This window comes from Mus caroli, unplaced genomic scaffold (assembly GCF_978045245.1).
Source record: "Mus caroli unplaced genomic scaffold, Mus_caroli_1 scaffold_19, whole genome shotgun sequence".
In the NCBI taxonomy this organism is placed as follows: Eukaryota; Metazoa; Chordata; class Mammalia; order Rodentia; family Muridae; genus Mus; species Mus caroli.
Window position 1 is genome coordinate 62,526,153 of NW_028227274.1, and position 26,363 is coordinate 62,552,515.

Consider the following 26,363-nt stretch of genomic DNA (forward strand, 5'->3'; position numbering starts at 1 on the left):
TCCATAGAGAGACCCTGTCTCAAAAAGGAGGAGGAAGAGGAAAAAGAGGAGGGTTTGATGGAAGCCAGGAATGTTAGAGCATGATAAAGCAGGAATGTTACCAGGTGAAAGCTAGATTGAACGACAGAGATCTCCCATCTCAACATAAAGAAGAAGTGACACACTTCCTCCAACAAGGCCATGCCCCCAATCATGCCACTCCTGGGGCCATTTACACGCAGACCACTCCACTGTGGCCGCTCCTGAAGATGTAGCTTCTGGTCTGCACAGCTGACACTGCCCTGCCCAAGCCCTTGAAAGTAAGTGAGCCTTTTCACAATCACCTCACTAATTCCTTCTTCTTTGTGTGACTGATCAGTACAAAGAGCAAGGCTAACGGTGTAACTCAATCAGGACAGTGTTTGCCTAACACTAGAGTGTTATCTTCAGCACAGAATGAACTAGGATGTTAGAGTGTACTTGTAATCCCGGTGCTCAGGTAGTAGAGGCAGGAGGTTCAGGGATTCAAAGTCATCCTTGGCTGCTACAACGTAAATCTGAAGCCAACCTGGGAGACAGGAGATCCTGCCATTAAAAACAAATTTAAAAATAAATAACAAATAAGAAGGACGAGTTAGGGGGGGAGTAAACCAAGAAGCCAACTGTGGTGGTGCATACCTTTAATCCCAGGAAGAGGCAGGTGGATCTCTGTGAGTTTGAGGCTAGGACAATCTACATAGCAAGCTCCGGGAATACATAAAAAGACCCTTTCTGGGGAAAAACAAACAAGAAGATAAAGCAGAAAAAAAAATATCAGATAATCAGCTGAGTGTCATTTCCTAGAAGTCAATGGAAGAGTGAATTTAATAAAGATACTAGTGCCAAATCACCCCAGGCTATCACTTAAGGAAAAGTCATTTACTTTAGCATTAGACCTGCCATGGCCAAGCTTCGAATGGGGCTTCTATCTCCACTGAGCACCTGAATCACCAAAAGCACACAGACACCTAAGAAATGTCACCAGCACCCAACTCGGTTGGTGCTGAGATGTAGGCTTACGTACTATTCACTGGCCCAGGTTCTGTGCAGGTGGAATGAAGAGCAAAGTAGCTCTTAATTACTTTAATTTCTTTAAAGTAAAAGAAAGTGAGCAAAGCATCTGTTTGGTAGACCAGTTAGCTATTCCACAGTGTATACAAATTTCAAAATATGGCTTAAAGAATAAATGCATGAAAGTTTTATTCATCAATTTACAAATTAATCGAAGGAGGAAATTTGATGTATTTGTTGAAAGCCAGCAATTCTTGGAGAGTAATAGAGAACAGAGAAGAAACAGAGAGGGGTGTTTTTCAGAAAAGATATTAGCAGTCTTAACATCAGGCCTAGATATTTAACACCACCCCACCCCACCCCCGTTTTACCGTGTGATTTAACCTTATCTGTAACATCAGGATGAAAATACTTGCTGTGCTCAACGCACAGTTTCCTTGAGAGGTCAAGAAGGGATAATAGATGTGAGAGCACTTTGAAAAAAAAAAAAAAAAAGAATTGAAGTGCTATAAAAATGTAAGATTTATATGGCTGTCAGTTCCTTTTCCCCAAAGATGGCCCTAAAGATAGTGATTATCAACTGTAAAGACCTGTGAGGAGCCAGCATCCCCTTCCACGCTGAGCTCACAAAGACAGTATCCTTTGATAAGTGCTCACAGCAACGATCTGAAGGTCTAATGCTGTTTGCAACTCTTGCTTTTTCACAGCTAGCCTTGCGCCCAATCTATTTTAGATGCAGTGTCCAGAGTCCCACAAATCCTGCTTAAAATTGCTAAATAGATCAGCCATCTCACATGAAACTAAAAAGAGCAAAGGCGTTACTGCTGTAAAAGTTTAAAAAGTAAATTTAATGTTGCGTGGTTCCCATTCAGTTGTCAATATCATGCTTACAGAGAAAAGGGAAGGCCAGAGACTGAAGGGCATCAATGAGAGTAGACAGTGCTACAAGTCAGGAGTCTAAATCCCTGGGCAGAAGGTAAAAGAGTATCCCAGATCTGAGCCAAAAGCGCCAGCAAACTCAATGACTGCCTCAAGGTCTAGCTGAGTTACCCGGGTTTGCCCACCTGCATACTATGCTGGACCTACAATAACCAGAGCCGAAGCCTTCTCAGTTACTTGTTCAGAGCCAACAGTAACACCTTCCGTGGTGTTGCTGAGGCCCCACAGACAGGTGTTCTTTAATCATAGATGACTGTGGATAGTCAGAGTTGGATTGCATCTTTCTGTGGGTTTCACGTTGTCCTTAGATACAAAAATATTAGCCAATAGAGTTCTTTGTCAGAGATACAGTGTGACTTAATGCTTGGATTTCTTTTTCTTTATAGCAATTTGAATTCAGAGGAAAAATATGGAAAGATGGATCAAGTCGCAACTAGGAGTTGACAGGTGTCTGGTAACCAGTGTGAGTATCTAAAGAATGATCAGTTACCCTCCCCTGCCATGCTGCTGCTGGCTGTGTCTGCTCGACTCTGGTTACTATCAGGGAGAAGGCATTAATGCATTCTTGGTCTGCCCACACCTCTTTGCCCTTCTCAGACAGAAGTACAGCACTCCAAAGCCAGCCACTTCTTCATCTTATATCACTTCCACAAGGCCATAAAGCATTAGGATTTTGAAGCAAAGCTATAATGGACACTTCTCAGATTTTCATGGGCATTCTCATCCATGCAAGAGTCACTTGCCTTGCTCATGAATCCTTGGAGAAAGTTTGTTGTACAAAAGAAAGTGATCACAGCTCCTCTAGGCACTCCATCCTTGGCTCCTTGCCTAATGAAAACCATCCCCATTGAAGAAGTACCTTTCATATTCCAGTATGTGCGTTTCAGGCTTCTCACATGGGAGGTAACTAAGCTTGCTGCAGAAAGGAATAGTTTGGTAGTCACTCTAGCACTTAGGAGGAAGAGGCAGGAAGTTCAGGAGTTCGGGGTCATTCTTAGCTATAGAGAGAGTTGGAGCCCATACTGAACTACGTGAGAATCTGTCTCAAAAACGAGTAAATAAAAGAAAAATAGTTGTAGGGATGGTGGCACATGCCTCTAATCCCAGCACTCAGGAGACAGAGGCAGGCAGATGTCTGAATTTGAGGGAAGCCTGGTATACAGAGTGAGTTTCAGGACAGCAAGGGCTACACAGAGAAACCCTATCTTGAAAAAAATCCAACAACAAAATTGTTAAATAGTTTCTGGGACCTTGGACAAGCTAACTAACCTCCACAGATCTCTTTTCCCATCTATGGAAAGAAGTAAAAAAAAAAATAGTATCGTTTTTTAGCACCGTTAGAAATGGAATGGCAAGTCCACCAATAGAAGGTGGCATATTTGATTTGTCCGGCTATTACTGAGACTGAATATCTCAGTAGAAGGAAGTGCTGTGGTCTCTGATCTTTGTGAGTCCCCTGTGAGCAGAAGACAAGACATCTCAGCCAGAGGTATTCACTACTCATGGCGACCCAAGCTCAAGGAAAGTGATGCTTAGCAGTTCGTCTCCAGCAATTCTTATTGTCTCCTCGGAGGAAGCAGCACTCATCAATAAACCAGCCAGCAGCGGTGCACTTTTCAAAATTACATGGAAATGTTACTGCTTTTATATTGCTATAATAACAGGCAAACAAAACGGTTGTTTCTTTTTCCTGTTCTCAAAGACATGCTGTTGACAATTACAGTTTCAGAAGCACAAAGTGAAAAGAAAAAAAAATACCCAAAAACTCAAAATGAAATGTAAAATTAGATTTCTTTTAAAATCCTACCCTCTCCCACTCTCGACTGCTCTAACAGGGGGTAGGGTATGTGCGTGTGTGTGATTTTTCTATGTCCATAGTCCCTGTGATAGTGAGACATAATAAACAACTGAATAGCTTAGGACTTAACTAAGATTATTTTTCAAGTATATTCTCCAACTGTAATAACTTGGCTTCCAAAAAAAAAATAATGGCTGCAAATATTTGAAACGTCGAACATCTATTTGAGGGCCTAAGCGATTAACACAATTGAACATAATAGCCCCCTTCCAAACCACTTCCCAGAACTAGAAAAAAGAAAAACTTTCAACCTTAAGACAGCATTCCAACTATATTTTCTTTATTCAATGAAGAAGGGAGACTGTGAAGTTCTTGTATTCCTTTCACAGAGACCCTTCTGAGCTTTAAGGAAAGCACTTTTCTAGAGGCACAAAATGAGTAATTCCTCTGCTTCCAGGAAACTTAATCGCTGAAAATATCTGAAATCTTAAAAGCTATGTAAAAGGTCTTTGTAGAGATACATACAAAAAAATCGAGAAAGAATCGTTTTAAATGGAACTCAGCATTTACCTGTGTAAAGTAGACACATCTCACATGGCGGGATGTCTGGTATAGAACATATCTAGACAGCCAGTGGCTGCCTGTCCCCAAGGAAATCACTGAAATCCTGAGGAAGAATGGGGAGAGGGAGCCTTCCTGCTTTGAGTCTGTGCTTTCTTTATTGTATACATGCATGTGTATTAATGTTAACCTAATGTAGTTACTTAATTTCACTACCCATGGCCTCATGGGTAAATTAGACAGCGGCTACTTTCCAGGGGTGCTGTGGTCCACATCTATGATCAGTCCAGAAGGCCAGTGTTCTCCCTGACCAGGCCCTCAGGCAGAGGAGTCCCAGTTGCTTTCTACGCTAAGCTCTGAGCCTGGGGAGTTGTGAATAAATAGAAGATACAACTTCCAGCCAACACTACAGGATAGTTAGCCCACGCTCCAACCCCACTTGCCTTCTCCCAGCCCCAGAGAGCCTGCAAGGGGAGCATTGTGGTCTTCTCTTAACTGACCTCGCCTTCCTGCAGTTCCTTCTGTGCATGTCTTCCCTCAAGAACCTGGAGATGCTATAACTAAGGCAGTTTACTCTCCTCTAAGTCCTCATGTCCCAATGCAACAAACTCGAAACAGAGCCCTTCTGGAGCAAACTAACTAGCAAGTTTCCTGACTCTCTAAGTTTTGGGTCTTCCTTCTTTAAATGGTAAAAGTCATTGTAGAAACTCCTGGCTTCTAATAGGATTGCACTCCTATAAACTCACTACACGCTGAGATTTCATGGAGTTGAATACATTTAAAGTGTTCATACACCTAACTGAGCAAGCGCCATAGCCCAGTGTAGGCAATCTCAAATGCACTCAAGTACCTCCATTAGCTTCCATTTGGGTAAAATAAACGAACATGACACTTATTTTAGAATAAAGTGTTGGCTGTCTCCTGGGATTAATTGAATGTCTCACCTGTTCACCCTATGACTTGTGTGTCTGATTAGGAGCTGTGACTCTCATTCATCACAAAGGAAGGCTAGCCTCAGAAACAAGTCAGAACTTAATATGCATTCCCACTTGCGTCCATGTTGCTCTGATGTCACTGTAAAGTTGAAACTTAAAAGTCAAATCAGGGTCTATCGGGGACCTTCTGGGTGTTTTCAAAGGAATGACCAGACACTGAACAATGTCAATAATGGAAATGCCTAGTACCATATGCAACACAATGAGACAGAAATGTTAGATGAATTGCATACACTAGCAAGATTTTGCTGAAAGGACCCTGATATAGCTGTCTCTTGTGAGACTATGCTGGGGCCTAGCAAACACATAAGTGGATATTCACAGTCAACTATTGGATTGATCACAGGGCCCCCAATGGAGGAGCTAGAGAAAGTACTCAAGGAGCTGGGGGGATCTGCAACCCTATAGGTGGAACAACATTATGAACTAACCAGTACCCACCCCCCCCGGAGGAGGTCGTGTCTCTAGCTGCATATGTATCAGAAGATGGCCTAGTCGGCCATCAGTGGAAAGAGAGGCCCATTGGTTGTGCAAACTTTATATGCCTCAGTACAGGGGAACGCCAGGGTCAAGAAGTGGAAGAGTGGGTGGGGGAGGGTGTGGGGGGCTTTTGGGATATCATTGGAAATGTAAATGAAATAAATACCCAATTAAAAAAAAAAGAAATGTTAGATGAATCACCAGACCCATCATTTTGGGTAGTAATCATCACAGGTAGTAATAAAAAGAACTGGTTCTTAGTTCCAGCTTCCCTGGACTGCTGAAACGTCTAACCCTCCATCTGCCCCAGAACCTACTTACAAACTGTGTGATCTAGCAGAAATGGTTGTCTTCACATCCAGAGGGGTTTACCTTGAGCAAATCTTTAACTTCTGGTCTTGTCTGTGTTGGCATAGAGTCTTACTTTGTAGCTCAAGGTGGACTCAAGTCCATAATCCTCCTGCCTGAATCTCCCAAGTGCAGAGATTATAGGAGTATGCCTCTGCCACCACCACCCCCCAGATCTTCTTGCGAGATCCATTTTTTCTTATCCATGATATAGACAGCTACACCTTCCTAATAGCATTTGGACACAATGAATAAAAAGTGGTCGATGCTTAAGCGTTCTGTGTATCTTGGCTGTTTCCAGTTCAGTCTGAAGAGACCCATCTGTTCCCCTGCCCCAAACCTTTGTTTTCCTGGATACCCACTTTAGCTCATCCCTGCTGGCTCTGTCCTCTCCATCCCCATCTCTGAGAACCTCATGCATCTGTGTATCTGAGAGCCTTTGTGGCACCTTCTCTGACCCCAATGACTTTTCCTACCAATGACTTCATACAATGCGTATCTTCTATATGGGAAAATATAAGAGATGAAAACTCAGAAGACCCCAAGAACCTTCCTCCATGGCCACTGCTAGGCTAATTAGAAGCCATGATGCCAGTCAATAACAAGTTCCAGTCACGTGTTACAGAGAACAGTTTCCCAATAGACTCTTCCTGAGTCTCCTGAACTTTGATCTCTGTGTCTTCTGGGTAAGATCCCTAGCCATCCAGGAAGTTAACTCCTCTGTGCCTATTCAGAAGTAGTTCATAAAAGAAATATGTTCTTGTTCATTGGCAAATAAAACATACTGAAGACAGTTGGCACACATGGTATGTCTGTCTATACACACAGGCAAAACATTTATATACATATAATAAAAAAAATTAAAAACCCAACCCAAATGGTACCTAGTAAAGAACTCCATCAATTTTGTGCAATATAGATCAATACCCTGTTCTCTCATGAGTCCAGTGTTATCTGGCTTTTCATAGAGCACCTACTCAGGACTATGAAGAAAGAGACTCTGACAAGACCGTCACCATCTTGAGGTTGTCCTGCCCAGCATCAATATGAATAGCCAGTGCAAAAATTAATTAATTAATGCTGATATTTATAATTAAAAAATCACCCTTTCAAGGCTTTTCAGTGACTGGAATTCACTCTGGTGAAGAGACACTGAGCACTAAAATCACAAGTGCAAAGTGTGAGAAAGAGGAAGAAAAGCTCTAACCAAAGTAGAAAGTCCCCTAGGAAAGTTAAAAACCAGTGTGTATTTTATCTTTTCACCCCTTTATTCCCAAACAGAGGCGATTTTTCAAAATGGAATTTTAAAACTTTGATAGGCACTTTTGAAAGCCTTACTTATTTTTAATTTAGCAAAGAGCTATAATCTTAGGCCTGAAAAAAAATCTTGTTTCCAGGAAGTGTAGTTCTTTCTGAAGCACCACCACCATGAGTAGAAGGTTCATAGAGTTTTGCTATGCAAAAAAGAATGGCTTTTTAGTCTTTATGTATGGGTATTTATCTGCATGTATGTCTGTAAACTACTTGCATGTAGTGCCTGTGGAAGCCAGAAGAGGGTCCCTGGACTAAAATTACAGATGGTTGTGAGCAGCCATGTGGATACTAGGAGTTGAACCTGTGTCCTCCAGGAAAGCAAGTCCTCTTAACTGCAGAGCCATCTCATCAGTTCCTAGAACAACTTTTAGGGTTTGGTTGGTTGGTTAGGAGGTGGTGGTGGTGGTGGTGGTGGTGGTGGTGGTGGTGGTAGTTTGAGACAGGGTCTCTTTCTGCATAGTCCTGGCTATCCCGGAGTTCTCACGATATAGATCAGCCTGACCTTGAACTCACAGAGGTCCTAATGCCTCTGCTTCCCAAGTGCTGGGATTAAAGGTGTGTGCCACCACATCTGGCACCTAGAACAACAGTTAAATCCAGGCAGAGTGAATTGCTATTATATGTCTCAGGAATGTTTCATTGAGGAAAAGGTAGTTTCTTGTTCTTTGCCATTTTCTGCAGGAAATTTCTACCAGGTATATCCTTTTCTATGTATCACACAACGGGGCACACAGAGGTTAGCAAAAGATGTCAAAACCTTGCCCCAGTTGTCTCATTCATATTTAGGCCAGATGCTAGAGTCAGCTCTGAAGTCGGGTGTGGCCATGCCACCTCAACCACCTCCCTATGGCATGCCTGTTCCCCATTCAATAAGCATTTTTCCAACATATGGAATTTCTGGAGAGAGATTGAGATTGTGGTCCTTTGGGCATTTTATACTCATACAATCCTTTCTTCTAAAAATATAAGAGTGGTTATATAGATTTAGGATTTATTCATCCTATTTAGGTATCATGTTTTCACTCTGAAATGCCTCTCACTGCTTGGTTTGAACTCTTGTCCATTTGAGGGGAGTGGAGAACCTTTAGGATGTAGGCTGGCTGGTAAAGGTAGATATGGAATATTGAAGGTTGCAGACTGACTCTGATATCAGTGTTCTTTGACTCCTGATTTGCAGCAAAACAAATCACCTCTATAGCCATGAATCTGCTCAAGTCTTCCCCACCATAGTGGACTGAAACCTGAACAGTGGGTCAAGACAAGCCTGTCCTTCCTTGAGATGTTTCTGCAAGGTATTCTGACCATAACAAAACAAAAGCAAGATACATCAAGCACGCAACACTTTTCTAAAACTGTATTGTGTACATACATGCATTTATGTGGGGTTTTGCACATGTGCATGTGAGTGCTTATATATATATATATATATATATATATATATATATATATATATAGTTCGTGTGCTTAAATACTAGAGGTTGACATCAGCTGTCTTCTTCAATCATTTACCATTTTAGTTTTTAAAACAGGCTCTCTCATTAAACCCAGAATTCATCCATTGGCTAAAATAACTGTCCAATGAGCTCTAAGGACCCACCTGCCTCCTTGTTTCCCTCCCTCCCTTCTTATTTAGCAGGGAAGTGCCTAGCTTTTATGAGAAATTTAGAGATCTAGACTTCCTCGGTCCTCATTCCTGTGTGACAGGCACTTTATCAACTGAGCCACCATCTGAGCTCCTACATCTTTTTGAGTAACAAAAAACTCCATAAGGAAAAGATTATCTGTATATACTTGCCTCACATCATCATATTTTGGTATAAATCTCTTTAGAGGGTACTAGATGCTCCCCTTTGTCATTGACAACAGAAGTATCCTGTGTGTTACCAGGTAACTTGGTGAGAAAGCTTGCCTGGTCTTCGCATATTTAACTAGTATTCCCTCAAGATGAGACAGCCCTCCTCCACCCACTCCCCCACCCACCCACTCCCACTTCTTGGCCCTGGCGTTCCCCTGTACTGAGGCATATAAAGTTTGCACAACCAATGGGCCTCTCTTTCCACTGATGGCCGACTAGGCCATCTTCTGATACATATGCAGCTAGAGACACGACCTCCTCTGGGGGGTACTTGTTAGTTCATATTGTTGTTCCACCTATAGGGTTGCAGATCCCCCCAGCTCCTTGGGTACTTTCTCTAGCTCCTCCATTGGGGGTCCTGTGATCCATCCAATAGCTGAATATGAGCATCCACCTCTGTGTGCAGGAACTCTTAGCCCAAGAGGCCTTCCTTTTTTTGTGAGTTTACAGTCTGTAAGGCAGGGCATACCATTAGACATTCCCACCTTCATAAAGGCATGAAGTCTCTTGGAGAGACCTCAACTTTGCTTTATAGAGAAGGTTCTCAAAGGCCAACTTCTCACCCTGGCTTGTCTTTCAGTAGTTCTTACTGACCAGCACAGGAATGACCAAACCATGGGTAAAGGGAGAGCAGAAGAGACCATAATCTAACTGTAAAGAGCAAAGCTAAAGAAACCAATGCGTTTCCTCTGAGCATGACTGAAAGCGGATGGACATTCATTTCTAATGGATATTAAGATAGATAGCATGCAATGAGACAATATAGTCAAGCAATACAAATGTATTTTTCTGCCACCCTCCAGTCACACCTCTCTTACCTAGCTCCCACAAAAGCCATTTTGCCCACTTATAATGGTCCTGGCTTCTGGGAGCCTGCCTGACCTAAAGTTCAGTCCCAAGAGTGAATAATAGAGACTCAGGTCTAACAGTTTTAAACCTGATGCTGGATACATAGGCCAAACCCTGAGGGGAGCATGAGGGACAGTCAAGCCTTCCATGCTTATTGAACGCCTTATAGTTTTGCTTGTACCCGTCTTTTATGTAAGTATATAAGGAGTACGGTGAGACGTTTAGAATATTCTCGAGTGTTTTTTTAAGTGTTCCCAAGGCCCCGCTGCCATTTGGTTCTTCCTTGCAGAGATGCTGCAGCAGGTGCTGCCCGTGGGACTACGGGTGATGCATGATGGAGATGAGAAAGCTTTTAAACGTTTGTCTTCCTAAAAAACATTTTCACTGCCTCTCTGAGAAGTACCCAGCTGGTGTTTAACCTCCACAGTAGCAAATCAGATTATTTATCGTTCTATTTCATGATGTATTTCCTAAAGTAATGAATGGTTCATTTAACTAAGTTTAGGCATCTGTCTCCCAACAGCCTCCTTCTCAGCTGTACCTTTAGTTGGTCCTGGAGCCCATTGGAATGGGTTCCAGCCTCCCAGTCTCTTTCCGTCCCCCACCACCCCCAAGCCGCTTCCCCTCCTGTCCTCCCTCCTCCTGATCCCTCCCCTTGGTTATTTAGGAGATTAGAGTTCATTAATTAAATCCTGTGCTTAGATCGAACTGTAACACTATTCCAATCACATTTATCTTTCAGACGGCGGTGGAGATGGCAACCTCGCTGGGAACGCGCTGGGGAGCCTGAGCTCGCAGCCAGAGACGCACTGCTCCTTGTGCTCCACCGCCCGCCACGCTGCCGCGCAGACCCTCCATCTTCCATTTCAGCTCCGGGCCAGGCTCGACCCTGCCCCGGGGTGGGGTAGGGAGCGGGCTCCAGCTTCTCTCGGGGCTCCAGATCGTTCTCCACCCCCGGGCCCTCTGCGACTCAATTGCCTGGGTCCCCCCTCCCCCGCCACACACACTCACACGCGCCCGCGAGCACACACGCACGCACACAACACTCACACGCCAGCAGGCTGCTGGCCGCTCAATGGACCGATTTCCCCGGTTTCCCTGAACCCAGCCTAGCCCGGGATGAGAAATTGCAAAATGGCCCGAGTCGCCAGTGTGCTTGGGCTAGTCATGCTCAGCGTGGCCCTGCTGATTTTATCGCTTATCAGCTACGTGTCTCTGAAAAAGGAGAACATCTTCACCACTCCCAAGTACGCCAGCCCGGGGGCGCCCCGAATGTACATGTTCCACGCGGGATTCCGGTGAGTGTGGGCCTCTGTTGGAGCACCCTCGGGTATCTCGGGTCGATGGTGTGTTGGGGGACCGTCAGAGAAGAGTATTTGGGCTTCTCGGTAACTGCGTGGTCCTTTCATTCCTTTTTCTGTTTCTGCTCTTTATTTTTTTATTTTATTTGTTTATCCCAAAGCCCCTAAAAGCCTTTGTCCTAATCGATGTGATTGAATTTCTCCTATTCTTCCTCTGCGTCCCTTCCCCCATTTCAAAACTGGGGTGTTGGTGGTAGAGCGAGAGGCGGTGTTTGGACAGCGGAGGGGGGCGGGGATGAACCCAGAGATGGACAAGGCTTGAGGTGAGCACTAGCGGCGGACTCCGCAGGCCTGGCGGGGCGATCTAATGGCGCAGGCGCCAACTGTTCTCGCATCCCTTCCCTCCTCCCCCTTCTCATCTAATGATGCGCAGGTTTATTCTCCTGAAGCCCCTAGGGGGTTCTTCCTCGACCCTCTCCCCAACCCCCCGCTGCCACTCGCCCCCTCCCTTCCTGGATTTCTGCAATTCCTTAGCCCCTGCGGGAAGCTAGCCTTCTGTTGAGGGCCGCCCACCCTCGCCCGGTCGAAGTCACCCCGGGGCGCAGCTCCGCACAGCTCATCTGGAGCCCCACCCCTACCTGGGCCCCCGTAAGGAGCTCTCCCTGCACCGCCTTCTGGTGGGCGGGTGGCAACCTCAAGCTGCACCCTGTGGGCCAAGCTGGGCCAGGGATGTGCAACCTGAAGAAGCTAGGCCTGGACAGAAGAGCTCGGCTGCAGGCTGCCTCTGGGAGTCTCCAGCTAAAGGCTGAGGGTGAAATCAGACTTGGGGCGTGGGAAGGAAAAGGTTAAAGCTGGAGCCCCCAACCCCCACCCCTTTCGCCTGAGTCTCGAATTTCCTCTGCCCTTTCACCAAAAATCAATTCTCCGGGCCTGGGGGTGGCGGGGTCGGGCCGGCGGCTGCTGTCCGCGGTGCTGACTCGTAGTCCCGCTGAGCCGCGGACTGCAGCCCTGGGCTGGGCTCCGACCCTTGCTGTTTGTGTGACCGCCATCTTTCTTACGATCTCCCCTGCACCCGGAGGGCTAGACAATGGGGAAGAGTGTCCCCTTTTCTTCCTCTCTTCCGGGCTTGTGTAGGAGCAGAGAATGTGCCAAAAGAGAGGGGCTGTGGGGGTGGGCTTGCTCTTGTGCCAGCTGCCGCTTCTGGTTGTTGCTGGCGCTGTCACTCTCTGGGTTCCCCTCCCTGAGGCCAGCACCTATCTGAACTCATGCTCCTCTTCAGGTCGCAGTTTGCACTGAAGTTTCTAGACCAGTCATTTGTGCCCATTACGAATTCTCTCACCCATGAACTCCAGGAGAAACCTTCTAAATGGACATTTAATCGGACAGCGTTTTTACATCAAAGGTAGGATAGGAAGAGAGGTTTTGGTTGTTGATGTTGTTTTTAATTTTGAAACTCAATAAAACAAGCAGCACAAAAAGTAATCCAAAACCAGTACCACACACACACAAAGCCACAACTCGTTTCGCCCCACCGGCAAGTGTAGGGGCTATATTTTCGTAGCCTAAATGTAAGAGGAGATGATTCATAGCCATCCCTCTTAAATATTTGTAGTACCCTCTAAAAAGGAGCAATCAGGTTGCCTAATACCTTCGTAATTTGGCCTTGACTGAACACCATGTTGTCTGGCTGCACCAAAGTTGTCTATTTTAAAAAATAAATCAATAAAAAAAAATGTAAAAAGGTTTCATTCATTGAAAGTGGATGGTCTCCTGTATAATATAGCTATCCGATCTTACTGAAACACGACCTTACCACATCACTCACGAGTGGAGATGTGGGCCCAAATATATACATGTATGTAAACATGATTTTGTTTTGGTTTTGCCTGTTTGTTTTCATGAAGTTTTTGAAGCTTTTAATTTATTATAAAACTAACTCCATTCTTATTCGTTGTAGTGGCCCGTTTTTATACATGAAGAAGGATTTTCTTCATTGTTTTAGGTGAAGGGGGAAAAAGGAAATTAAGTCTCAGTGATTTGGGGCCTCAGAACCATAGGCACCCCCACCCACCCAGCCAGCGTGATTGTTATGCCACTCAATGCAATGTGAGCCATCTAGTGCATTTATTAGGGCTGTGAATGCTTATTTTACAAACCAGAAAGGGATATGTGGTCTTGCCCTGGTATTTATTGCATTTATTGTCACAGTACTTTAAATATATATACATATATATATATATATATATATAGAGAGAGAGAGAGAGAGAGAGAGAGTATGTGCGTGTGCGTGTGTGTGTATATGTGTGTGTGTGTGTGTGTGTGTGTATATGTGTGTGTGTGTATGTGTGTGTGTGTATGTGTGTGTGTGTATCTACTGGAAGATTGAAAAGAAACCCATGGTTTCAGAAAAATGTGTGGGTTTTTTTTAAAACTGGTATAATCATAAGATTATGGTTACAGTTTTTAAAGTATTTATGCTTAATTATTAACTAGTTTGTGGCTGTTAATTCTAAGCCATGAGGTGCTTTTCAGCATTGGCCTTTCGGAGTTTCATCTAAATTTAATTTTACAGACAGCAGAGTTTTCAAGGTAGAACACCTTATCCCAATCCCCCAAACACACCAGATACATCTCTAACTTAATTACAGTATTTTTCTACACTCGGCCAAGTATCCCTAGCAATCAATCAAAAGAACACTTCCTCCTCAAAATGCCCCGCCTTTCAATCCTTTTCTTAGGGAAACTTTAATTAATTTTAACAGTGCTGTTTTAGGTTGGTTTTTTAACAACTCCAAGAATTATGCTGGTAACTGAAAGCTGAGGTGACTGTCCCAGTCTACGTTGTCCTAGATTTGATCCTACATAGCTCTTTTCATCCCGCTGTTGTTTAAACAGAAGGCATGAGTGTTTCAATTTGCCTTCTTGTCACTGGGGAACCTGCAGCAAAGTTGCAGGTTACCTGTCTTTTTAAACTATTTTTAAGTACCTCAGACTTTAAGAGGAGATAATTTTATGAAAAAGCTCGATATGAAACCAAGCTGAAGTCAATTCTAAGTATGCCTTTTCTTTTATTGCCTATTTTCTTCAGATTTTAATGGCCTTTTTTTTTTTTTTCTGAAGGCACACCTATATCCCGCTAAATTGTGATTCCATATAATCAAACAGGGAGCAGAAAATCCCTGTTTCATGATTCAGCGGCCCCAATGAGATTACCATTTCATTTCTATTAAGTGTTTAGCTATGCCCATTACGCTTCCCATTTTCATATTTTAATAATACAGAGTGCTGGGTTGTATACTCATCCATATCTGTTTAGCTTTTATTTAGACACCTGTAGTATTCGCTATTGGTTGAGCACTACAGTCCAATAGCCAAGGAGTAGCCCCTAGTTACAAACTAAGTCACCAATGTTTATACATTAATGTGAGCTCTTTGAGGCCTGTGTAAACTGTCTCCCAGTGTTTTCTAACACAGTTTGGCACCTGCTTCCTCCTTAATCAAATACACTCTCCGAGTAGGCCAGAATACCACAAAATCGTAGGTCAAACTGTCCCGCTGAATTGACTAGCATCCAGAGGTTACATTCAGCACTTGACTGAGATATCTTGCCACGCCTGCACATGATAAAACAGGATTCCCTTTGGAGCCTGCAAATATGAATGTATACTCTTACTTGAATGTGCTTAATATTCTTGCGTGAGTTAAATGGAAGCATAAGATAGAGAAACTTGGGTCTTTGGAATAAAATGTATTTAATGAATCTTTTTTTTTTATTTTAGGCAAGAAATTCTTCAGCATGTCGATGTAATAAAAAATTTTTCTTTGACCAAGAATAGTGTTCGGATTGGACAACTGATGCACTATGATTATTCCAGCCATAAATATGTCTTCTCTATTAGCAATAACTTCCGGTCCCTGCTCCCAGATGTGTCGCCCATTATGAATAAGCGTTATAATATTTGTGCTGTGGTTGGAAACAGTGGAATCTTGACAGGGAGTCAGTGTGGACAAGAAATAGATAAATCAGATTTTGTTTTTCGATGCAATTTTGCCCCGACAGAGGCTTTCCACAAAGATGTTGGAAGGAAGACCAACCTCACAACCTTCAATCCGAGCATCTTAGAAAAATATTACAACAATCTTTTAACCATTCAGGACCGTAACAACTTCTTCCTCAGTTTAAAAAAGCTTGATGGGGCCATACTTTGGATCCCTGCATTTTTCTTCCACACGTCTGCAACTGTAACGAGAACGTTAGTGGATTTTTTTGTTGAGCACAGAGGTCAGTTAAAGGTCCAGTTGGCTTGGCCTGGAAATATCATGCAACATGTCAACAGGTGTGTATGTTTTTATTACATTTAACTCATACCCCCACCAGATGGCAAGTCAACACTGTAATCTCTTGGGCACGGGAGCCGTCCAGCTCACTAAGTCATTGTGGTCGGTTTAGTTCTTGAGGCCAAACTCTTATCTTTTTAATGAATGAATGTATCATGCTAGTTAAAAAGTACAGTTTATCCCTACCTGGTAACCAAGTGAGAAATGAAAAGACCATTCATCACCCTTCCTTTTATTTCCTGACCCTTCTTAGCACGCAGCCATGGAAATCACCACCAACCAAGAATTTCCCTTGTACTGATAGGTATAGCCCGGTAACTCCAGTGACTAAGTCAAGCAAAGCCTAATTTTTAAAAAATTGTAATTTAAAGAAGAAAAACATTACCGTTGACTTTAAAACATCCTTTTGGTCTGATGTTTGGGTGTTTGTAGAGTTTCAGACTTGGGAACCCGCCTGGGTAAATCCTAAACAGTGTAATCTGCGTTTATAATGAAACGTTTGAGTATCTAAGGAGCTCATTACTGCCCCTTATGGTTTGATAAGGAGACTAGCCAGAGGTGCAATATTTTCATCTAGTCCAGTAACTTTCAGTTCTGGCCCTTTATGAGAATCAGAGTTTTGAAGTAAAATACTAACTACTGCCGAGGCTGGCCTTGAGTCTAACTCGGTGAGGGAGACATGGATTATGAACTTGGTGTTTTTAGTAACCCCTTAGATGGTTCAAATATACAGCCAGAAGTGAGACAACCATCCAGAGCACTTTTAAAGGCAAGATTAATTATACAACTTTTTTTCCCTTTAACTCCCGGGGCATTGCCTCAACTCCCATGCCCTCTTGTGTAAGGAATCCAGACATCACAGCAGAGCACAAATCTTCTTATAGGTTCAGGTGGGTTCTCTGGAAGGCCGGGTGACCAAGAGTACATGCTCTAATAGATATTCCCTTCCTGTTGTTTCCTAAAATCTTCCAAATTTAAGATCTGTTTAGTCGAGCTTCCATTGAAAGAGAGCTCTTAGTCTAGTAAATTTGTGTATCTCCAAAAGGAAGGGCAACTGAATGTATACTTGTATTAACTGAGACCTTTACTTTGAGAAAATGGTGAATAATTACCAAAGGGTATCGTATACAAACTGATACCGTTCCCAAGAACATAAGAGATAATAGAGCTAAACCCCAACGTTTGACAGCTGAATACTAAGAGTGGAGTGTGTTTGTCTAACGTCACGATTGAACATGGGAGTTTGGAACCAGGTCACTATCCCAAATCTTTGACATCATCGTTTTTACTCCCTTCTGCCCCATGTTTATTCGATTTTTTTAATGACGTTTTAAATCTCATCCGGAAGGGAACAGGCCCGACCGCGTACTGAAGCTGGGAAGTGTATCTAGCCATGAAACCCAAACAGTCTAGAAAACTCTAGCTCCTAGCCCTGCTTCTTGACTTATCTGACTGAAACCTTCATTCAGTACCAGCTGCTGAATCTGCAATGCATTTATTGTTCTGCAGGTACTGGAAAAACAAACACCTCTCACCCAAACGACTGAGCACAGGTATCCTTATGTATACTCTTGCATCTGCAATATGTGAAGAGATCCACTTGTACGGTTTCTGGCCTTTTGGATTTGACCCCAACACCAGGGAGGATCTGCCCTACCACTACTATGACAAAAAAGGAACCAAATTTACCACCAAGTGGCAGGAGTCTCACCAGCTGCCTGCTGAGTTTCAGCTGCTCTATCGAATGCATGGGGAAGGGCTCACGAAGCTTACTCTGTCACACTGTGCCTAAGAACTCCAAATGGAAAGTGCCAAACGGCTGTTTAAAAAGTGCCCCCACCCCCAAACCAAATTGAATAGTCTCCAGAACAGAACCCATAGACAATCTGGCAAAGCCTGTCTGCCACTTACAAGGAAAGACGCCTTCTCTTCCTCTTTTGCACTGCTCTTTGAATGGTCTTAACAAACTTAGGACAGGTGCATTGAAGCCGTGTGATTTAGACTTGATTGGGAAAAAGTTATATTGCATTTGGAAGTATGCTGCACAGAGAATAGCTTGAAATAGTTCTAAGTTTGTATTTTCATAATAAACTGACTCCCATGTGAATGAGGAACGTGACTGTCATCTCCTCCACTCTACTTCGATATAGTCCTCACAACCAGGGAGCTCTGGCCAGCTCCAGCAGGATCTCTTTAGCCAGGGGGATCAGAATCTTCAAAAACAAAAATAAAAAACTGGTTTGCAGGTTGCATACTCTCCCCCCACTCTCTCTCTCCTCTCTCTCTCTCTCTCTCTCTCTCTCTCTCTCTCTCTCTCTCTCTCTCTCACACACACACACACACACACACACACACACACACACTTCCTGTTGCCCTACTACCAATTGAATTTAATAATTTGTTAGGAATATTTTTGGGTTAGCTTTGCTTGTATGTGTTTGCATCTGTACCCATTGTGTTCAAGGCTCTGGATAACTTGGATGTTTCATGACAAACTGAGCAAATCTTAATGACTTCCCCCATGAAGAATTCTCTAGGAAACACCTCTTATTCTTACTGGTCCATATTGTTATTCTACAGCATGGTGGTCTATTTGAGTAGAGTGGCATAAACTACAGTGTCTTTTTTTTTTCTGTCAAAAAGAAAGCCCACAATGTGGGTAGCATTGTGTCTGTTGGCATGAGTGCAGTTGTGGCAGATCCTACAAGGGCTTTCTAGTGTAGCCTTCAACAATTTAATTTCAAGCGCTAGGCTGGGCACTCTCTCAGAGGAAAAAAAAAAGAGGCATTGAGTTAATTTAAAAGCCTAGGGACTCTAAAGACTGGGGAAGAAGAGTATTTGCAGGTTGTATACTCTGTAAAGAGTTGTGACCATTGGAGAAGCACAAGAGTTGGTGTAGAAGACAAACTAAAGCTTTGGCCAGACTGGTCCCTGTATGACGCATGTTAGCATTAGTCATGTCAGATCCTTTCTGTGACATCTCCACCAACAAGGATCTAGACATGCTTGCTTTCTTTGAAACAGTTGAAGATACTATTCTCTGGTTCCAAGTCTGTGCGCCTATACATTGAGCATCTCAAAAAAGAAAAGCCATTATGCAGTGGGAAGACTTGGTCCTAAGTAACCTTTGGGATTTGAGATCAGCTGGCCATTGTTCTCACTGCTTCAGCTGTATCCGTAGAAATCACATCGCAGGCGTTTACACTGAGCAGCACTTTGTTCTTGCAATTCAACCCAAAGTCTGGCCAAGTTGATGTTAAATTTTCATAAGACTTTCTCTCCTCTTTACGAGGGCCCATGGAACACATTTCTTATATGTTCCAGTGGGGTATCTTGTTCTTGTCCAGAAATCTCATCTAGACTGCTTACAGTGTTGTAAATATTTTTAAAAGCCCTTGCTATAGTTCAGACATCAGTGTACTGGCCCTTTTTGGGAAAAAAAAAAAAAAAACATTCCTAAAAAGAAGTGGAGTAAGGACATGCACTGTTCTTGTGTAGGGCCTAGTCCTGGAGCTGCACTGGTCTTTTCGAAGAGCTAAATTGGCCCCAGATAAAAATCTAGTGAAAGAAAGCCATTCAGATCCAAACACAATACCAGCTGTGGCACATCTTACCCTTTGTGAATGCCAGCCATTTAGATAGAGGAGAGGAACTAGGGTCTAAATATTTCAAAATAAGAGGCATTTACTATGCACAGGATAGTAAGAAAATTAAAATTATAAGGTATTTTTAAAAACACTTTAGAATTCAAGGACAATTTCATGGGCATGAAAATTATGCCATGGCTGTGCCCTGTCACAGTAAGCCACACCATGGCTGTGCTCTGTCACTTTAAAGAGTACAGGACACCATGCTGCTACTCTGGATGGGTGTGGGTCATGGAGACTTGACAGAATTGCAGCAGTTATCATCAGGACTGAAAAGCCTACCTATTCCTAAGCCCTTAGCTCATTTGGTTGCAGCTAAGTTATTCCAATGCTAACATTATCCAGGCCAGATTCTGACTTGAGAGCTTTAATTTCAGTGTGCCCATCAGGTCTTACTAAATATAAACTTGGACTCTTTACACTAAGCAAGACAAAATACTCAAAGACTAGAAGATCCCCAAATCTAATTGAATGTTGTGGTGGTTTTTGTTATTTGTTTTTTTTTTTTTTTTATGCATCTTTTTACCTCAGTTGTATCCTGGACCTGTTCTGACCAACTGATTCTACAATTTTTTTTTTCTGTTTCACAAAACTATTTCAACCTGTAAACCAATGCAACAGCTTTCATGGCAGGAAGGTTTTCTTATTAGAAAGGCAGCCAGAGTTTGTTGGCTCTCCCACAGTCCCCAGGTTTGTAGGCTCAAATGCAGTGGACAGAGCAGAGGGACCATTGAGTTTCCTGTTTATGCAGCTACACGCTCATACCCCGCCCTTCTATGTTGGCTCCACTTGGTTGGATCTGGGTTAGTACATTCTTTTCTTAGAAACATACTCATTTTTTTCGGCTACCTAGAGCAGAGTACACCATCAGCTATGTGAATAAATTTCACTATAATGCTCCCAAGGATGTCTGAAAATAACTACTTACTTAGCAGAGAAGACAAGGAAATTTACAAACTCCTGGCAACATGAGTCAAAAGGTGGTTGCCATGACTTCCTCCCACACCCGGAAATTTGGGGTCTGTGTGTGAGTCTATGGAGCTGGCGATCCAACCCAGGACCTTGCTCATGGTAGACAAATACTCTACCATTGATCTCCATTCCCAGACTGTGTTCTCATGCTAAGTAACTTTAACCATTATTTTTAAAATGCAGTCTATTTAGTAGTACAGTGTGTCTACCAATGCTGAATATGACCACTGTACCTTCTGTCTCTGACCTGAATATCAGACATGGGCTATAGCAAGGATGTACAAAGGAAGACCCCGTTCATTCACCTAACCTTATAGTACCAAGGCTGTCAGTGCCAATGAATATGAGTGTCCAGACAAAACTAATATATCAGGGAATTCAATGAATATGAGTCCATGCTATCTCACCTCAAGCAAGGCCCCAAACACTCAGACAATAATTCATGAGCCCCAGAGAAGCAGGAACAATGGAACAGGAGAAGTCATTGAGTTTTCTAACCCATATTGACTTTACAAATATTAAGATTGAGATACAGATAGACTAATAGATTTTCCCCAAAATTTTACATAGATAATTATTGACATTATGATTTCACATATTAATCTTATCAGTATCAAAGATCAGGTCAAAGGAAAGCAGCTTAACTCTGGAATATTTGGGATGTAAACAAAATGGAGAGGGGCCGTAAGGGAAGAAGGGGAAAAGATTACTAAATGCACTCGCCTGGGTACACAGCAGTAGGGGAGATACCTGCCCAGTACACAGCAGTGTACTGAAAACCACCCACTCTCCCCTAAAATGAGAGAGAAACCTGTTAATCCTTGACTGATAAGTCCCAGTTCTGGAATTGATGGTACACAGCTGACAGATGAAATTGTACCTGATAATATATTCATCTCAATAAAATCATGTGTGCATGATTTAGAAGTTGAAGGCTAAAAGTGGCTGTGTACTTCTCCTTGTATATAAAACTTTCAGCAAGGGCCCCTTGAGTTAAGAAATGTTTTCCATCTTGTAAGTAATCTCGACAACAGGCTTTGAATTGTTGTATTTGTTCATTTCACTAAGATTGTACAAAGCATAGTGGAAAACTTTGGTGGTTCTTCATTTTTTTCAAAAGACATTCTGAGATCTTGTCTGTGTTGTTCTGGGTCTTTAAGCCCCTCTTCTCATAACTGTTTGAATGTATCAGACAAACATTTGCTTAGCTTCTCTACTTCCCCACTGTGTATAACTGACCTTGTGACCAGAGTTGGGACTGTGTATGTGTGACTGAAGAGCTCTAATGGAACACCATGGGTTCCGGGAATCGAAGGCATCTCACCAGTTGGTCTAAGCCGCTTAATCCGTGGACCTTTTAACCGAGGCCACCAATGAATTGATACCAAGGACCAAAATGACGAATCCTGCCTCCCTCACACTCTGACTGCTTTGCCACATAAATAGAACATTTCAACTGGGAAATGTTTTCGAACATTATGGTTTGTTATGTGATATTTGCTGAGCATTTATTTTTATTGTAATGATTTGTTAAAGACATGTGTGGTTGAATAGATGTTTTAATCCTTGATGCAGCCCGTTCTCTTATTGTTAGAATCAGGGAGGAGCCTGATGATGAGGAGCCGACTCAGGTTTCAGTGGGATGCTGGGATTAGGACTTGGTGGATGCCAAGGTTGCATCAGCAATGATGTACATACTGAGGGACACCTTGAGATAGAATTCTTGCTCCTCAATCCATGTCTTTGAGTCATGATATCCTGAGATAAGTCCAACCTTAAAGGACCCCTGATTGGTTCTGATGTGGCATATGAAAACTAACAGCCTATTTCACAGTCAACTATACCTATAAGGCTTGGACCAGAGCATTCCTGGAGTACTTTGTATCAAAATACTCCTTAAAGTTATTACAGCACATGACAACATACACACAGTATTAGTGACTCAGCCTGCCAACTTCTGGCCAAACTGACCATCTGCTACTTTTTAAGTGCATAGTAGAAATTTTTCAGGGTAGTCAGAATAGATATGAGCCGGCAGACAAAGTGAGGAGCATAGCTTTTGTGCACTTTCCTCCAAGCCTAGGTCTTTGTACTTCATGGTCCGTGTTTCAAACAAAGAGACAAAGCTCGGGTCATTCATCTTTATAAATGGATAAACCAAGAAGCAGAGAAGTTAAATGACTCATTCAGATTCAATTTGGGATTCATTCCCAGCGGCTAAAATATTCCTCAGGTGGTCTGAATTCTCAGCTCCTGAAGGAGGCCTCCAATGGCGGCATGCACTAATGCTGTGATGTTTGAGCTAAAACAAAACCAGCCCCCCCCCCGAAGAAATCCATAGAGCTAAAAATCCTAAGACCAATGTATGTAAGCAGGTGGTCAGTTATTACTGTCTTGTTCCAGCCCATGCTGGATAAGGTGCCAGCCCATGCTGGATAAGGTGCCACTGTGCTCATGAAGTTCCAAGCCATGCTTTTTCTCTTTACAGTGCACTTGCAAAGCTCTTGATCATCACAGGCACCCAAAGGCTACCTTGGATTTCTTTCTGTGGGATGGAGAAACAGTTTTTTTTTCTCTGTGGTGCACCTAGATACAGCTGCTCTGGTAAACTAGCCTTTATAAGTCTCCAGGTATATGTAACCCCGTCAAAGCCAACGTCAAGCTACTAACATGACGTCAATCAGTATGCATTGGCTTTGACATATGAGCTGGTTCTAGCGGAGCACTGCCTGAACAATTCTGAATCAGCAAGTGGCAGATAGAAGCAGTGGCTCTGGGGGATGTTCAAACACCTTCTTTCAACGAGACAGAAAATCTACCTTGGTTCGTTCACTAATTTCTAGAAAAAGGACATCTTATTATGCCCTTTAAGATGAAAGCCCTAAGGTATCCAAAGACTCTTAGCTGATGGGAGTCTCTCAACAGGTCCTCAGCTTAGGAGATTGTCAGCCAGAGCACTCCTAATGTCAAGGAGTGACCTTCCAGGAGAACATTCTCTAGCTTAATTGCCAGTTACCATCACATTTGGATGAGTTTTTGCTGGCCGGCTTGTTTTTCATCCTTCTGACGACACAAAATTCACAGGCATCCATCAAGCTGTAAAGAAGCAGGCCAAACAAAATACCATTTGGCTTACCTAGTTCCGTGGACCTGCAAAAGCTCCATGACTCAAAGTCTACTCTTCACCAAATGGTTGTTCCATGGCTGGAAGTCTCTGCATGGCACCAAAGGGATGCTCAGCCTCCTGACCAGAGCTTTCATAAGTAAACAGCTGAACACTTCTCAAAGATGATGTCATAATAATTCACAGACATTACTCGCTGCATTGAAGATCTCTGGCTAACTTCAGAGGCTGAGTGAACGAAATTGGTAGAGCAAGGTGCCCTGTGCTGTTCTCTTCCCAGCTTAGCTAGCTATGTCTGGCCTCTGGGGAAAAAAAATGCTACCAAGCAACATGTTGCCCTGTAGTTCACAGCAGAGATCTTGTCCCTCCACACCATTAGTTATGAATGCACTCCCTACCGAGGATGTGCATGGCTTACACAGGGATGAGACACCAAATAAGCTTGGCTTGCAAAGTCAGAGACTTTTCTGGTGGGAGTCATAGTTGGGTGGGGTCAGTAAAATCCTTTGAAAGGTGATGATGGGAGAAAATGTGCCTAGTTCCTCAGACAGTGAAAGGCCATCCTTCATGAGTGAATCAAAGTTAAGCCACAAAGGACCAAATCTACTTTCATCACATAATAAAATATCTAGCTGGTCCTGTAGTCATTTCTACACAGTGGATGTTTGGAATTCATGCTGGACATTGTGTTTAAAAGACTAATGTGTGCCTCTGCTTTCTGACAGTCAGTAAGCCAATGCATACTGACTGACGTCATGTTAGTAGCTTGAAGTGGGCTTTGACAGGGTTACCTATACATGGAAACTCTGCTTTCTGCTTTTTTGTTTGTTTGATTGTTTTTGAGACAGGGTCTCATTGTGTAGCTCTGACTAGCCTGAGACTTGCATTATAGACATGAGGTTGTCCTCTAACTCATGGAGATCCACCTGCCTCTGTGAGTTCTGTAATTAAAGGTGTGTGCACTACTCTGGGCACTGCTTTCTGTTTTTCTTCATTAGCATTGAAATGACTTTGTTTCTTTATACTGAGTGAACTACATTTTGTTTCAAATGAGTTGGGTGTGATAAGGGATTTTCAGTCCTCCCAACACATTGTATGTTGGCATAATGGATGTGCTTGTCATCGGTCTCATTTTCTGACCCGAGAAGTCCATACTTACCATCACAAGGGAAGTGACAGGGAAACTCAATTTTATTATCAACATATTTAATGCTATCCAGCCTTTCCCTTGCTAGATAGGAAGGTGGAGGAGAAAAGTTGATAGACAAATGGGAGAGAGGTTTGGACCAGAACAAATTGAGTAAAATTATTGAGGCACTTGCCAATGGTTGGTAGTTTTGTGAAACTGGAGTATTTGAACCCATGTTAGAAATGCTGTTGAACTGCATTTCATAAACAGAATATCACATGTATATATGAACTAAGTTCTGCCACTTGAGCTCCAGTGGATTTCATGATCAGCTGAAATGTAATCACCAAGCGTCAGTAACTGGTACTGAAACCTCCCCAGACCTAGGACAGTGGTTCCCAACCTTCCTAATGTTACGACCCTTTAATACAGTTCCTCATACTATAGTGACCCCACCAACCATAAAATTACTTTGTTGCGACTTCATAACCATCATTGTGCTACTGTTACAAGTTGTAATGTAAATATCTGATATGCAGAATAGCTGGCATGTGATTCCTGTGAAAGGGACAGTTGACCCCTCACAATAAAAGTCACAGCCCACAGGTTGAGAACCCCTGACCTTGGACAAATACAGCAAGTATCACAGGGCAAGAGCACCTTTTCAGATGAGCTAGTTCTGTAATGCCACAGCAAGGCTTTGCAGGTCTAGTCCATTTCTGTCTCAACTGTCAGTCAGCAACCGCAGTGTTGAGATTCAGAAGTGATGTCTCTGCCTAGCTAGAATGAAAACCACAGATTTCATGCTGCGCTTGGAGATCTGTGCAGTCCACTGGAAAAATGTGAGTTAGAAGTGAAGAGAGAAGATGGGAGAGTTCCTCGCACTTACCTTAGTTTTCACCTTTCGGTACCAAGTTAAAGAATGGGATAGGATGAAGTAGGTCAGAGTCCTTTATACTGTAATGATGAAACTAAAAGGTTAACATGTGAAGGAATGGTACGTGGTAGTTGTCAAAGGAATGAGCAGGGTGACCAAACACATCAGGTGAAAACCAGGCCTCTTGTGATGGCATTCCTTCCCCCACCCTCACTGACGCATCCATTTTGGGAAATGCCATTGTACATGGGCAGGCTTTACCCCCTCAGCCACACTGGACATTTTGTGGTCAGAAGAAGGAGACTTTACCAGTCAGAGTCACATCTGTCTCGTGAGAGGCAGCCTTACTTGTTCTTGGCAAGAAGCTGCCGGTGAGTACGAGCCACAGAGGCCCAGAAGCCAGCACTGCTGGACTGAGCACCATGTAAATATCTCCTGCCTTCCTCGTGAACAAGAGTGATCGCCTTGCACAGAAATAACTGTGTGTGTGTGTGTGTGTGTGTGTGTGTGTGTGTGTGTGTGTATGTTGTGACTTTAGTTTGTGGAGGAAATGCAAAAGTTCCTTTGACAGCTTCCCAGATGTACCTGCTGAGTATGAACGCGCCTGCCTTGTTGTTGCCTTGTGTGCCAAACACAGTACTGGATGCATTGTTTTTAAATAAACCGTTTTATTGTGCATTGGAAAATGTTGCTGTCTGTCTTTGTCCCGTTCAGGGGGCACACGCATCTAACAGCACTAGCACAGTCACATGTAAAACATGCACACATCCTCCTCTTTTCATTCTCAGTGAGATCTACTCTAGGCAG

The 26,363-nt window shown here is 43.1% G+C and overlaps 1 protein-coding gene across 1 annotated transcript; it reads left to right on the forward strand.

Moving 5' to 3' along the window:
• On the forward strand, nucleotides 1-26,192 carry St8sia3 (ST8 alpha-N-acetyl-neuraminide alpha-2,8-sialyltransferase 3). Its single transcript, XM_021150982.2, has 6 exons — nucleotides 1-299; nucleotides 2,355-2,431; nucleotides 10,911-11,466; nucleotides 12,749-12,871; nucleotides 15,249-15,806; nucleotides 17,317-26,192. The coding sequence occupies exons 3-6, from the start codon at nucleotides 11,288-11,290 to the stop codon at nucleotides 17,597-17,599; spliced, it is 1,143 nt and encodes a 380-aa protein (XP_021006641.1). The 5' UTR covers nucleotides 1-299; nucleotides 2,355-2,431; nucleotides 10,911-11,287; the 3' UTR covers nucleotides 17,600-26,192.
• The last annotated feature ends 171 nt before the right edge of the window (nucleotides 26,193-26,363 follow it).

What these genes read in the sequence shown, in the direction of transcription:
- St8sia3 (XM_021150982.2), top strand. Translation starts at nt 11,288, where the DNA reads ATGAGAAATTGCAAAATGGCCCGAGTCGCCAGTGTGCTTGGGCTAGTC. An exon ending in ATGTTCCACGCGGGATTCCG is followed by an intron (nt 11,467 to 12,748) that starts GTGAGTGTGGGC and finishes GCTCCTCTTCAG; the next exon opens with GTCGCAGTTTGCACTGAAGT. An exon ending in ACAGCGTTTTTACATCAAAG is followed by an intron (nt 12,872 to 15,248) that starts GTAGGATAGGAA and finishes TTTTTATTTTAG; the next exon opens with GCAAGAAATTCTTCAGCATG.